The 13078-nt window shown below is 40.4% G+C and overlaps 1 protein-coding gene across 1 annotated transcript in view; it reads left to right on the top strand.

Annotated features, from left to right (window-relative positions):
- Positions 1-13078, top strand: part of CLINT1 (clathrin interactor 1) — an 81450-nt gene that overhangs the window by 61392 nt on the left and 6980 nt on the right. Inside the window, exons 8-9 of the mRNA XM_048861025.2 lie at positions 5361-5439; positions 10990-11067. Of these exons, the coding sequence (XP_048716982.1) occupies positions 5361-5439; positions 10990-11067 (157 nt within the window). The remainder of the gene's footprint in view (positions 1-5360; positions 5440-10989; positions 11068-13078) is intronic.

Raw genomic sequence — 13078 nt, forward strand, 5'->3', positions numbered from 1 at the left:
TTGACCAATGTACATGGCAGAGGGGCATTGCTGGCACATGATGGCATAAATCAGTTTGGATGAGCTATTGCCAGCAGGAGAGTGAGTTTGTGTGTGTATGGGGGTGGGGGGGGGGTGAGAGAACCTGGATTTGTGCTGGAAATGGCCCACCTTGATTATCATGCACATTGTAGGGAGAGTGGTCACTTTGGATGAGCTATTACCAGCAGGATAGTGAGTTTGTGTGTGTGGTTTTTGGGAGGGGGGTGAGAGAACCTGGATTTGTGCAGGAAATGGCCCAACTTGATTATCATGCACATTGTGTAAAGAGTTGTCACTTTGGATGGGCTATCACCAGCAGGAGAGTGAATTTGTGTTGGGGGGTGGAGGGTGAGAAAACCTGGATTTGTGCTGGAAATGGCCCAACCTGATGATCACTTTAGATAAGCTATTACCAGCAGGACAGTGGGGTGGGAGGAGGTATTGTTTCATATTCTCTGTGAGTATATAAAGTCTGCTGCAGTTTCCACGGTGCGCATCCGATGAAGTGAGCTGTAGCTCACGAAAGCTCATGCTCAGATAAATTGGTTAGTCTCTAAGGTGCCACAAGTACTCCTTTTCTTTTTGCGAATACAGACTAACACGGCTGTTACTCTGAAACATTCAGCCATATATAATTAGCAAAGCTCTCAAAATAAAAGCCCCAAATTAAAATACAGAAATATGATTTTGATTTATCACTAGGCTGAATTAGCTCCTAAATTGTTTGGACATATCTAAGGGGGAAAAAATACTTGTGGCAAGTTTTTTTCCCTTGCCCCTGCATGGGTAGCCATATAGTATGTTCACAAATATTGGTCTGGGTCGTCATCTCTATCGCTATTAGACTAGAAAACTCAGTGTCTGGGGCAGTGTTTTAATTACAGTCCAATCTAAGCTACAAAATAATTGTTGGAACAAGTTTGTGGCCCAGACACAACTCACCTTTTTTTTTCTGTACGCAAAGGGAAAGAGAGGAAAGAAGTCTTTTATAACATGGCTGGGTTGAAAGCCTGTTTCACAATAGTGTTTAAACATATCTACTTATGTAGTATAGGTGAAGTGTCTAGTCTTCCTAGCTTCCCTTGGGTTTCTACTAATGTATTTCCTTTCCTACCCCATCTGTTTTCTTTCTGTTTTTTGTCTCCCTGTAATTGTGGGCATGCCAGACTCTGTCAAACGATTATTTATGGTCAATCCACAGTTTATGAACCTTTTTGTAAGGTTGGCTTACACACATCGGAAAATATTGAAAAATTCAAGAGCCTATTGACATCTCTTGGAAAATGGCAGAAACTTTTAGGAGCACATCTTGCCTACATGTATATCTTTTATAGTGTCTATTTTTAATCTGACACTGACATGCAAAGTGGATCTTTATTCCTGTCCTGCTCTTTGTTCCTTATTTGAAATTGTAAATCCTCTGAAATTAAACTTTCTTGTTCTAAAAATTAGTGTCACTGAGACTGCCTCAGGCTGCTAGACACAATGTTCTCAAGCAAAGATGTGTCTTTGGTTAGACTCCACAAGAGGTTGTTGCAGAGATTTCTGCTGCAAAGCTGAGGCTACTCGCTTCTCTGCCATAAAAAGGAAGAGCATGTTTCCCATTGGACTTCCAAATGTTTCCTGTGGAGGTCTTTCATCAAGCGCTCTCTGACAGGCACTTCGCTGCTGTCCTATCTGCAAGAAGTCAGAAAATAATATAGACTTCTTGTTGTTTTCAGGCGTGGGGGTTCACCTTGGGCTCCCACACAACCCTCAGGGCATTTGGTCATCCACAGTGTGGAAAAAGCTATGAAAAAAGTCTCTTCAGGCTGAGATCAGTGAAGTTCACATTCCTAGCTTCTCAGACCTCCCCAAGGGTCAGTACTTTAAGGTGATAAGTGACCACCTTTGTCTGCATCAGCTGGCCGGGAGGGATCAGAAGCTCTTGACTGCTGAGACATTTCACAGTATGGAATGGGAAGAGAGAAGATAGCCTTCATTTAGCCCTACATACCTGAAAATCCAGTCTGACTGAATTGTCAAGTTGTCCAGTCATCAGAGTGGAGAATGAGCAACCAGTACTTCCATATCATATCTGAGATTCAGCCAGCCTTAAGTGTTCCTATTTGCTTCACAGCCAAATCACTAGTAAAACAAATGTCTTGAAGGACACACTCAATAGTTCTATAGTTCGAGGCATGGAAGCTCTCTTCCAAGTTACTTCTGCTCTCCCCATGCTTTTATTGAACAGAACAGGGTAAAAAGAGAAAAATTACTTGTCGTCCTGCTCATAACCAGTTGGTTAATGAGTCCCTGATACTTTGAACAAATGGAGATAACAACCATATGTACGTTTCATCTGTTGGTTACCCTGATCTTCCATCTGGAACCTGCTTTTCTGAATTTTGAAGTATGGCTCTTGAATGTAGCATAACTAAAGAGATTTTATCTAATTATTATGTTATACCATCGTCTCAAAAGGAACGCAGTCTTAGAAGGCCTCTGCTTATTTCTGGCTCAGACTCGGTGGTTGGAGCTAATGGACTGTGTGACACCAAGAAGAACTAAAGACCTTCCTCCATTCTTACTAAATAATCTGATCCAATAGACAAGCCATCACTTAGATCTTTAACATACCCAGCATTCTAGGAGCAGGCAGTAAGACTCCACTATCTTTCTCACATAGCATGATTTTATCAGAGTCCAAATAAAGCTGCCTTTATACAAACAACCTATATGGAACTTGATCTGGGTCTTAAGCTCTCAAACTCCATGTTATCATATCCATGTACTTGTGGTCCAGTGAAGTAGCTTTCTTGGTTTCCATTACCTCTGTAGGTATTCAGAGTACCCAGACAAAGAAGCATTCTGTATACTTCACAAGGACAAGGTGATCCTGTCAACTTTGCTTTCAATAATTGCTGTTGTGAATCCTCTGTGATGTTAAGAAAATCATCTTTCCCTCTGTCTGAATCTGAAGCATAAGGAGGAATTCAGGCACAAACTGGATCTCAGATGAGTTATCAGCTTGACTAGAGATCTGTGAATCTGAGATTCCACCCCAAATGCAGGAATAAAAAGTCTTCAAAATAACCATTTCCAAATGGCTAAGATGTGATATTAGAAAAGTCTACCCCAACATTGATAGACCGGTTCCCAAAAGTCTACAGGGGCAATGCTCTCTATTGACACAGGCCCTCACCTGAAGAGATGTTCAGAGTTGACTGGCCATTGATGCGTATCTTCACCAGGATCTACAAACTAGACTACAGCCTTAGTGCTGCCTGTGGGAAGAGGGTTCTGAAGCAGTTCTTTAATTTTAAAACTCTTTTGAGAGTGGGATTGTAAAGCTTTCCCCTCCAGATGATCATGCTCTTATGTGTCTGATTCTTTCTTACTGCTGGTTGTAGCCCACAAGTACTAATTTAATGAGTGCGTTAGAGGGGTACAAAACTCTCATTGGAGGAATAAAGCTAATGTCAGCCATTCGGGATCTCTTCCTCCCTCCCCCACACACACCCCACCCCACCCCACTCCCCCCCCCTGGACTAATGTCTGAGTCCATGATTGTTCCTCTAGTAGGTAGAAACCATCTTAAAATGTGGAAGCCTACTAGGAGAGTTCTGGAGGGTCAGCAGACCTTCCTCTTTTTGTTGTTGACCAGGATTGATTGTCTGGACTGTCTCCCACTTCCACCTAAAGTAAGAGAATCCACAAACTGTGCCAGTGCGTTTGAGGAAGAAACATTTCCTCACAGGCAAGTAGTCAGGCAGACGTTTAGTAAAATTGTACTTAACACTTTTCAGCAGGCCATCCATCAGTCTGCCATAGATGCACTTGACCGCAGTGCCAAGGTTCATAAAACATTAAGAATGCCATTGTATTCTTTGTGATGTTTCCTGCAAGAATATAGGATTCAGAGTATGACAGATTAACCAAACAGATGGTGATCTCATGTATTAGAGCTGGGTGGGAAGCAGTTTTCTCATCACATACGAAGACTTTTTAAAAAACTTCCCATCCTGAATCAGACAAGTAGTTGAAATTTCAAAAACGTTCACAAACCAATAATCCAAAAATTTCAGATCAGGTTAAATGAAATGTTTCCCTTCAATTCTGACCTTTTAAAATTTGTATTTTTTAGTATAAATTAACTAGTTTCAAACCAAAAAACAAAATATTTTTGTTTCAGTAGTGCCAAAATGAGATGTTTAGAAAATTTCAAAACGCTCTTCCAGTTTTTTTTTTCAAAATTTGTCAGAATTGACCCTTTCCTGAAAATACTTTGGCCAAATCAGCATTTTCTGATGAAAAACATTCTCTTGGAAATTCATGACCAATACTAGTATTAGTGACTATGCCAATGAAGTGACTTCTGATGGGTCATGGTACTGTCAGGAAATGCATTCTCTTCTTTGTGACATGACTGATAAAAGGAAGGCTTCAATACAGCTTTCCATCTGTCTCCTTTGTGACCTTGCAAGCTAAGTCAGGGTCCCCCAGTAACTTTAGAATTATATTTGATAATACAAGTCAGTTATTCTGAGATTTTAGATAATGTCTTGCAAAACACTTTTTTTCTCCCAGATAGCTCTGTCCATTAACTAAGGGCTTGTCTCCATGGCAAAATTTTCTTGCGTAGCTATACCAGAATAGTTGTACTAGTGTAAATTCCCCTGTGGACACACAATTCCAAAATAAGTGATTTTATAATTTTCCAAAGCACAGTCATTATTCTGGAATAAACTCAATGTAATTCTGGAATAGTGTCCGCATGGAGACTTATACCAGTATAACTGTATGGAATAATTATGTATTAATGAATTAATAATTCTTCTATAAGTATGTGAGAAGAAAATCTCCCTATGTAGACAAGTCCTAAGATCCATTACTTGGAGTACTAATGGAACATACTCACCACCTGTTAACGGTGACCTTCTTTACTAGTATTTTACTTAAGGTTTACATCATTCAACCAAAACCAGAGTAATTTAAACATGCATTCCTTTTGATGTTTGCTTCTCCGGTTTAAATCTTCCATGGACATAAATGGCTACAGATAGTAAAAATAACTAGGTAATTAGTTCCTTCAGCACTTTTTAACTTCAGGTTCTCTGAAATATATTCTAGTGAAGTCTGTCTTTGCTTAATTAGGTTACTCAAACAAGCTCCCCTCTACCCATCTGCATCTCTGCAGACATTCTGGCCATTTTGGGGGGCCAATTCATCAGGAGAACAATGCTCAATTCATGCGTGAAGTTTGTGATAAGACCGTTAAAAAGCCAGACTTGTAGTTGAACTGTAAATAGTGCTTCAATCATGTTTTTTAAAAAGCTGGTAAATTCTGTCGTCTTTAGGCTTCGGTACCCCCTGGCAGCAAGTCGTCTAATGATCTGTTTGATCTGTTTGATGGTGCTGGCCAGCCAATCTCAACAGGTATATATCTTTATCCTTAATCTATGATCTGTTTAATTGTGACTGTCTGTGCACAAGCTTGTGGGCTTTAATATTGTAAGGATAAAGGGAAACGGAAAAATGGTGAAAAGCAAAGCAAAATGTTTCAAGTACTCAAAAAATGGACTACTGTGTATAAGTTTATAACTGCACACAAATTACCATATTACAGTAAAAGCTTTATCTGGCATGTTGGGAGAATGGGGGGTGCCAGTAAATGAAAAAATCCAGTTAACTAAGAGGGAGGGAGTTTGGGTGTGGGAGGGGGCATGGGGCTGGGTGTTGGGGCACAGGAGGAGGTATGGGGCACAGGAGGGGGTATGGGGCATGTGCTCTGGGAGGGACTTTGGGTGAGGGAGAGGGCTCGGGGCAGCAGTTGGCGTGCCGGATCCAGGTGGCACTCACCTTGGGCAGCTCCCCTCAAGTGGCAACATGTCCCTGCTGCTCCTAGGCAGAGACACAGCTAGATAGCTCTGCAGACTGCCTCCCCCGCAAGTGCCACCCCCTCAGCTTCCATTGGCCACCGTTCCCTGCCAACAGGAGCTGCGGAGCCAGCGCTTGGGGCAGGGCCAGAGCAGTGTGCAGAGATGCCTAGCTGCGCCTCTGCCTAGGAGCAGCAGGGACATGTCGCCGCTTCTGGGGAGCCAGGCTGAGCCACGTAGGGAGCCTGATGACCCAGTGCCAACCGGACTATAAACCGGACTTTCAATGAAGATCAGAAATGCTGGTTTATAAAACTGTCCGGTTGGTAAAGTGCTAGATAACACTGCTTTTACTGTACATAGGATTAATAATAACCTTAGCAAATCATAAAGATTAGCCACTAAATCAGTCTGTCAGAAACTGCATGGATTATAATGCAGAGTTATTTATAATTAATTCTAAAAGCAAGCACAATCCAGTCAGCTTTAAGTTTCTCATGTTACAAGTTAAGGGATAGGCAGCTATAGAAATGGATGACCTCCATTCACTAGCCACATCTAATGTATACAGCAAAAGCAAACTCATTTCTTTTATCTTCTCATGACTCCTGGATAACCCCAACCCTAATGCCAAAAAACTCACTCTGAAGTTACATTTCTGTTCAATTAATTTATGGTGAATTATTCTCTAAATACTAAACTGAAATTTAAGTTCACTCATGTCCACACTAGCACTAAACTATGAAATCACAAAAAGAAAAGGAGTACTTGTGGCACCTTAGAGACTAACCAATTTATTTATTTATTTATTATAGTCTCTAAGGTGCCACAAGTACTCCTTTTCTTTTTGCGAATACAGACTAACACGGCTGTTCCTCTGAAACATATGAAATCACAGTAACTCTTTTAGACAAGCTTTTAGATTTCAGTGACTTGCCTACAAAAGTACAAGACTGGGTTGGGTGTGAGAGAGCGAATATAATGTTTTTTAAAAAATGTTATGCTACAGACCTTCATGCCAGCCACAGTTTAAACAGTGGATCATAAACTATTAAAGGGAGTTTGTCATGTATCTAGGGTGTTTTAATGGGACAATCAAAGAAGAGTTAACTGGAGGAGGATTCAGGTGGTCAAATGGCTGGATGTAATTTTTTCCTCTGTATCAAGATCAATTTTAACAGAGAATTAAGCACCAGTGTGACCCTTTTAGTTGGCAAGAAACCTTTGAGAGAGAGTTTCTCTCTCAGTTGCAAACAGAAATTTTACTAATTAACACAAGCTACTGTTTCTGTGGAACATGGGGCACCTTGGTAGTGCTTCTTTCCTTGTAGTATTTGTAGTAGCTTATAGTGGTGCTGAATGAGCCTCGTCCTCCCCATAGCAGGTTGGGTTATAATATTTAAATTCTGTGAATTGATTGCAGCTTTTCCAGTTGTATTGATCAAAACAAATTTACAATTTTTCAAATAACTTGTTACTCTTTTATATGATACGTTTTTTTTTTTTTAAGGCCATGCTTCCTAGTTTTGCCCCAAACCAAAGGCTAATAGCTTTGTGGATGATGCATAATCATTAACTAGATACAATAGTATAAGATTTACATAAAACTTAAAATGTATTTAATTCCTAACTTTGTGGGTTATTTATGAATCCATAAGTGCATGAAAATTCAGTAAAGGATTACACTTTTAGCAGCCAGGAACAATGTGGCACAACCTCAATGCTGCTGCACTGCACAATGTCACTTATCAAAAGAGTGCAAACTTGTTTAGTTTAGACATGTTACGCATTCATGAAATAACTGTCAAATGTGATAAATATCTGAGATACTACTTGTGCAGTAATGGTGTGATCTTGAAAATAGTATGGGTGACAAAGCAGTGATGCTGGGTAGAAACAGCACCCATAGTTCTCACCAGACAACCTAGTTTAAAATAAATAATAAATTAGTATCTGTCTTAAGTTTCTCTCCTTGCCGCTTCCCAGAGATCTTTAAAGTTTTCATACATTAACTTTTATTTGCCTTTATTGAGGGAAAGGTAAATGAGGTGAGGCATGCATTTTGGAAATGCTAAGATCTGTGGCCATTCTGATATGTTCCAGATGCAGAATCCACATTGTCTTCCACCTTGCCCCTTTATCCTTGGAAATACCCTCTGTCAGGTTTTTTGTAAAAAGCCTATTTTGTAACGCTTTATTCTTTCCCTTTTAAATCCAGTTTTAATGGGAGATATATAAAAAATACACAAGCACACACTGTATATGTATAATCTCCCATTTATTTATATATAGAGAGAGTTGTTTTTAAAAAATTCTGAACTGAGGAATTTTTCACTTTTAAACTGACTCCTTGCTTTTCAAACAAATGGAGCTCTCCACATTTGAGCACATCTGACCTTCTGATTCTTTTTGTTGCTCTACAGTGATACACCAATTTTTCCCTTCTTCAGCAGCATTGAGGAGTGGTATTGAGAAGAGGCATATTACCAGCTGGTCATTGTAAATAATCTCCTTGCTGCCCTGTGAAGGCAGATGGAAAGAGTTCATTTATAGCGACAGATCTCCTGTGGGAATCTTGGAGGATAGCTCATGTTGTGAAGATTAGCACTGTCCTTCACATGCAGGTCGCTTGTGATGACCAATATGTTCCTTGCAGCACAGGGTGTGGGAACATTTCCTGGGTCACAAGACATAGTGGAGGGGTCAAAAGCAGCCTTTGATCTCCCCTTTAAAGAAATTGGCAGGGAAATACTATGAGTTCAAGGATCTGTGGAGGCATTTGCTAAACAACTCTTCATCTATATGTATTTTTCAGTGTAGTAGGTGCTGTAATTGTTTCTCCTGAGATGCGGGAACACTGAGCAAGTTTTACAGTACAGGAAAGGGATGGTGAAATTTGAGATTTACAAATTACTAAAGTTGCCCAAGTAAGTTACATCCTGTTTACAGACGGTGTAAAGACAGACTTGCATAGAGAAGTCACACCAACAAGACAGTGCCCGGATTATTGGAGACTCGGTTTAATTCTAGGCCAATGGCTTCCTCCATTGAGAGCAGCTTTTGTTGCTATCTGTCTAGGTTCTGCTGCTTTCCTCTTGAGCTTAGTGTTCAATCTGAAAATGAAACAGGCACATGAGAGAGAGAAACTTGGCAGGAATGAGCATTGAGACAAAAGACCTGAAGAATATTCAGAAATCCCTTACATCTTTTGGGTTCAAAGTGAGGGGGTTAGTCAGTGCTGTGGCTCTGGGTTATGTCTTTATGCTTGTCAGGAAAGCAGCTGATCTTGAGGTGGTTTGACATGGGAGAATACAGAACTTGCATTGTATGTTCTGTATACAAAAAGATCAAATCTTCACTTTCCTGAACAGGAAGCAAATGAGGTATTATTATTAAAGTGTTTCCTTTGCAGAAGACCCACTAAGTTTGATCTTCTCACTTAGTTTCTGACTCTGATATTTGACTGGCTCATGCCGCCTCCTTCCCACGTTTACACTATATCCAATGCAAGGTTTTTATATCAAAATACAACAGACTAAACAAATAGTTTTATATAAATTCGTTCAATAGAAATCCTACTTCATTTGTTCGGACAGCATCATCATCCGACTGAAATTTCCTGTCTCTTTTCTAAAAAGAGTGGTACAGGAATTACAATGGAATTAACCTTCTGTGGGAATTCAGAGACGCATGGCCTTCCCTTTCTCTTTATTTGCTGCTTTATATCAAATCATACACATTCTGCAGGTAGAGACCATATCCCCTTTGAAAAACAGTCATGCCTTCCTGATATTGACTACAATAAAAAAAAATTGAAAAAAAAATACAAGTACACATGTATTAGAAAGTGAATTGTTCCTTTTATTACTGCTAGCCGTTTATTATAAAGGAGATAGTTCTAGTTTAATTAACCCAGTTGAGAGTAGCAGATGGGGCAGAATGTCTTGCAGCGATAAGACAATTCAGAAATGGCACCAGATGTTGGAAGCTGTCCCTGGTGGTGTTTGAGTGCAGCACAGATGTTCCAGTCCCACCTGGCTAGTTTCTAAGCACTGCAGGCTAAGCAGCTGTGATGTAACCTATATAATGTACGCATAACACTAAAAGCACAATAATTGAACTGCTGCTGCTACTTCTCAGGGTGTGACTGTTCAGAGGTGAAATCTTTAAGGACAAACAAAAATAAGGTCAACTTTTTGGTACTTTTAGGCCATTAGAATAGCCACTTAAAAGCTGTAGGGGAAAGAAGTGATCAAAACTACACTGTAAAGCAAAGTGTGTTTTGGACTAAGCAGTTAGCCTTCTGCCTATTCTATTGTCCCAAATATAATTATTAGAGCTTTTTTCCTTTTCTTTCTAGTTTGGGTTGAATATGCTTTAATCAAAAATAGTTACAATACTGTATTCAAAAGTTAATAATTTATCTGGTAGCTTACAAATGCATGGCTGGGACTTCAATGTTGTTGCTCTAGAGAGAAAGCAAACTTATAAAAAATGAACACCAATGCAAGCTTTGTCCTTGAAATCTTGATACCAAGATCATTGCAGAATCATTCATGCTTTAAGAAACATAAAAACTAAATATAAGAAGACTTAATTTTTCATGGTAAGCAGCATAATAAATTAAGGATTCCTCCAGTAACAAAAAGTATTTATTTTGATATTTTTTGCTTCTCAAGTTTTAATTTTGTAATCCTCCCATTACTTAGTTGTTTATACCATACCAGCACCATCTCCTGCCAGTTTGATCTCTCAAGCTTCATTGCGGTTTATAAATTACTATTTTAGAATGAATTGTGAAACAGAACTTGCATCTTTATTGTTTTCCCCACCACCTATATGGCAAAGCACAATCAGCTAGATCTGCAGCATAGGCAAGAAGAATCCAATTTGTCTAGGTTCATATAAATACAGAGTGGTGGTGGTAATAAAGCCACAAAAAATGGTACAGACATACGACAGAATCAACAAGCTCTGACTGCCAAATGCAAGAGGTTTAAAAATAAAATGAAACGCCTGAAAGCAGCTTACAGAAAGCCCTTGTCAAGTTCATTGAGCAGGGTATCTCTCCACAATCCTGTAAGAACACTGTGATTCCTCTCATATCTAGGTGGATCGACTGACCCATTTGGAGGATTCGCTGACTTTGGCTCTGCTGCTGCCTCAGCAAGTTTCCCCTCACCACAAGGTAGGATAATTTACTGACTGAAAAGCTGCCATTAGGGATGAGGAGAAGGGAATGAAGCCATTTTCCTTTTTGTGGCATTATTGGCAGTCAGTTCCCTTTACTGGGGCTGGTTTGTGTTTGTATAGTTTGACCAAGAAAGCCACATGCCTCACCTCAGTGGTGCTTGATAACTTTTAGGGTCTCTTATGGGTATTTTCACACAGTTGAGGATAAATAAAGGACAGCTTTCTGGTTTTGATAAATGATTCTTCTGTAGTCCTTTAATGGGTATGGTTTAGAACACTATTTTGCCTTATTCGATGCACGCTGCATTGCTGAGAAGCATCCCTTAGCAATGTTGCTATAAATTCAGAAGATATCTTAGAGGAAATTGGCAGACTTCATAGTCACTTCCATCAGAAGGAGACAGGGAGTGAGGAAAAATAGTACATAAATAGTCAGAAAAAATGGAGGCTAATAACGGAAATTTAGATGAGTCTTTACCCTCCCTCTTCATTCATTTCAAAGTGATTCAGATTCCCAAGTTGCTTTTAATATCATTGTCCATCCTGGATGTCAGGTGGCTTAGAGGAGAGTTTGTGGATGTCACAAATCAGTATTTAAATTTCATCTTTGTATTTGCATAAGGTTTAAGTACTTAAATAGTCCATGAAAACACAGCTGTGGTATGTTGCAGACAGAAAGCGAGAACCCCACTTCTTGGCAATAGCAGATGTAGTTGATTCTGAAATTTGTGAGGGCCTTATTTCATAAAACACTGTACCAGTGGGAACTTCAGGCATAACTTTGTTTTAGTGAAAGTAGAATTCCTTACAAATTGACATTTGGAATTATGGTCTCGCTAGAACCATAACAAAATAAGATGTGGCTTTTAGGGTGGAAAATCAAGACAATAAAACTTACTCAAGGTATTCAACACTTCAAGTTTTGTGGGTGTAGCGTGCCAAGTGAAACACATATTAAACATCAGAAAAAACTCCACAGTAAAAACATGGTGTTTATAATATTTGGAAATGGGGAGGGGGGAGCTTTTTTAATAGGAGTCTTAGTGGTATGCTGAGTGCTCCCACTGACCGTATTTGTGTTTCCAAAATCATTGGAGAACTCTTCATGCTTTCTTGGCTGTTATTGATAGAACAAATCGCTAACTGATACAGCTAATCAATGTTCATCAAAATGTTCTAATGCCTTATGTAAGATCATCTGACAAACTTTTTTCTCTGAGAAAAGGCAGCCTTTCTCCTGACCTTTCCAGTCAAAAGTTCACAAACTTTTTTCAGATACAAGCAAGGACTCTAAAAAAAATTGCCTGAGTGGGACAGCAGTATTTCAGAAAAGTATTTGATAGTCTGTCTTCAAAAACAAATTTCTATTGCTTGACTGTGAGCACAGCCACGGACTGAAAAGTGATTGAAGGGCCCTAAACACATGGTAATGACAAACAACAATGTATCAAACTGTTCAGCGGTGTTGCAGGCTAAGTTCCCTCTAAGCTGCGTGGCCACGCAGCCGCTCTGGGCCACGGCAGGGAGAGATGCCTCTCCTCCAGCCCCAGACCTGCTGCGGCCAGGGGAGAGGCGCGCACACACCCACAGCCAGACCTGCCGGGGGATAGGCGCCTCCCCTGTGGCCCCAGACCTGCTGCAGGGATAGAGAGCTAGGAGGAGTCTTCTCTCCCTGCCATAGCTCCAGGGCAGCCTGCACCCTGAATGCCGGAGCCCTCCCTCCCCCGCCCTTGCATCTTAACCCTCTGCCCCAGCCCTGAGCCCCTCATCCCTGGCCCCTCCCAGGAGCCTGTAATCCCAGCCAGAGCCCTCACCCTCCCACACTCCGAACCCCTTGGCCCCACCCCCACCACATGAATTTTGTTATGTGCACCAATGTGGAGGTAATGTGTCACACGTCACCTCCATATTGGTGCACATAACAAAATTCATTCCACACATGTGTGGGAAAAATTAGAGGGAACACTGGCTTCAGGGATCCTTTCTAAGACTGGCGTATCATAGCA

The sequence above is a fragment of the Caretta caretta genome, chromosome 8, assembly GCF_965140235.1.
Source record: "Caretta caretta isolate rCarCar2 chromosome 8, rCarCar1.hap1, whole genome shotgun sequence".
NCBI lineage: Eukaryota > Metazoa > Chordata > Testudines > Cheloniidae > Caretta > Caretta caretta.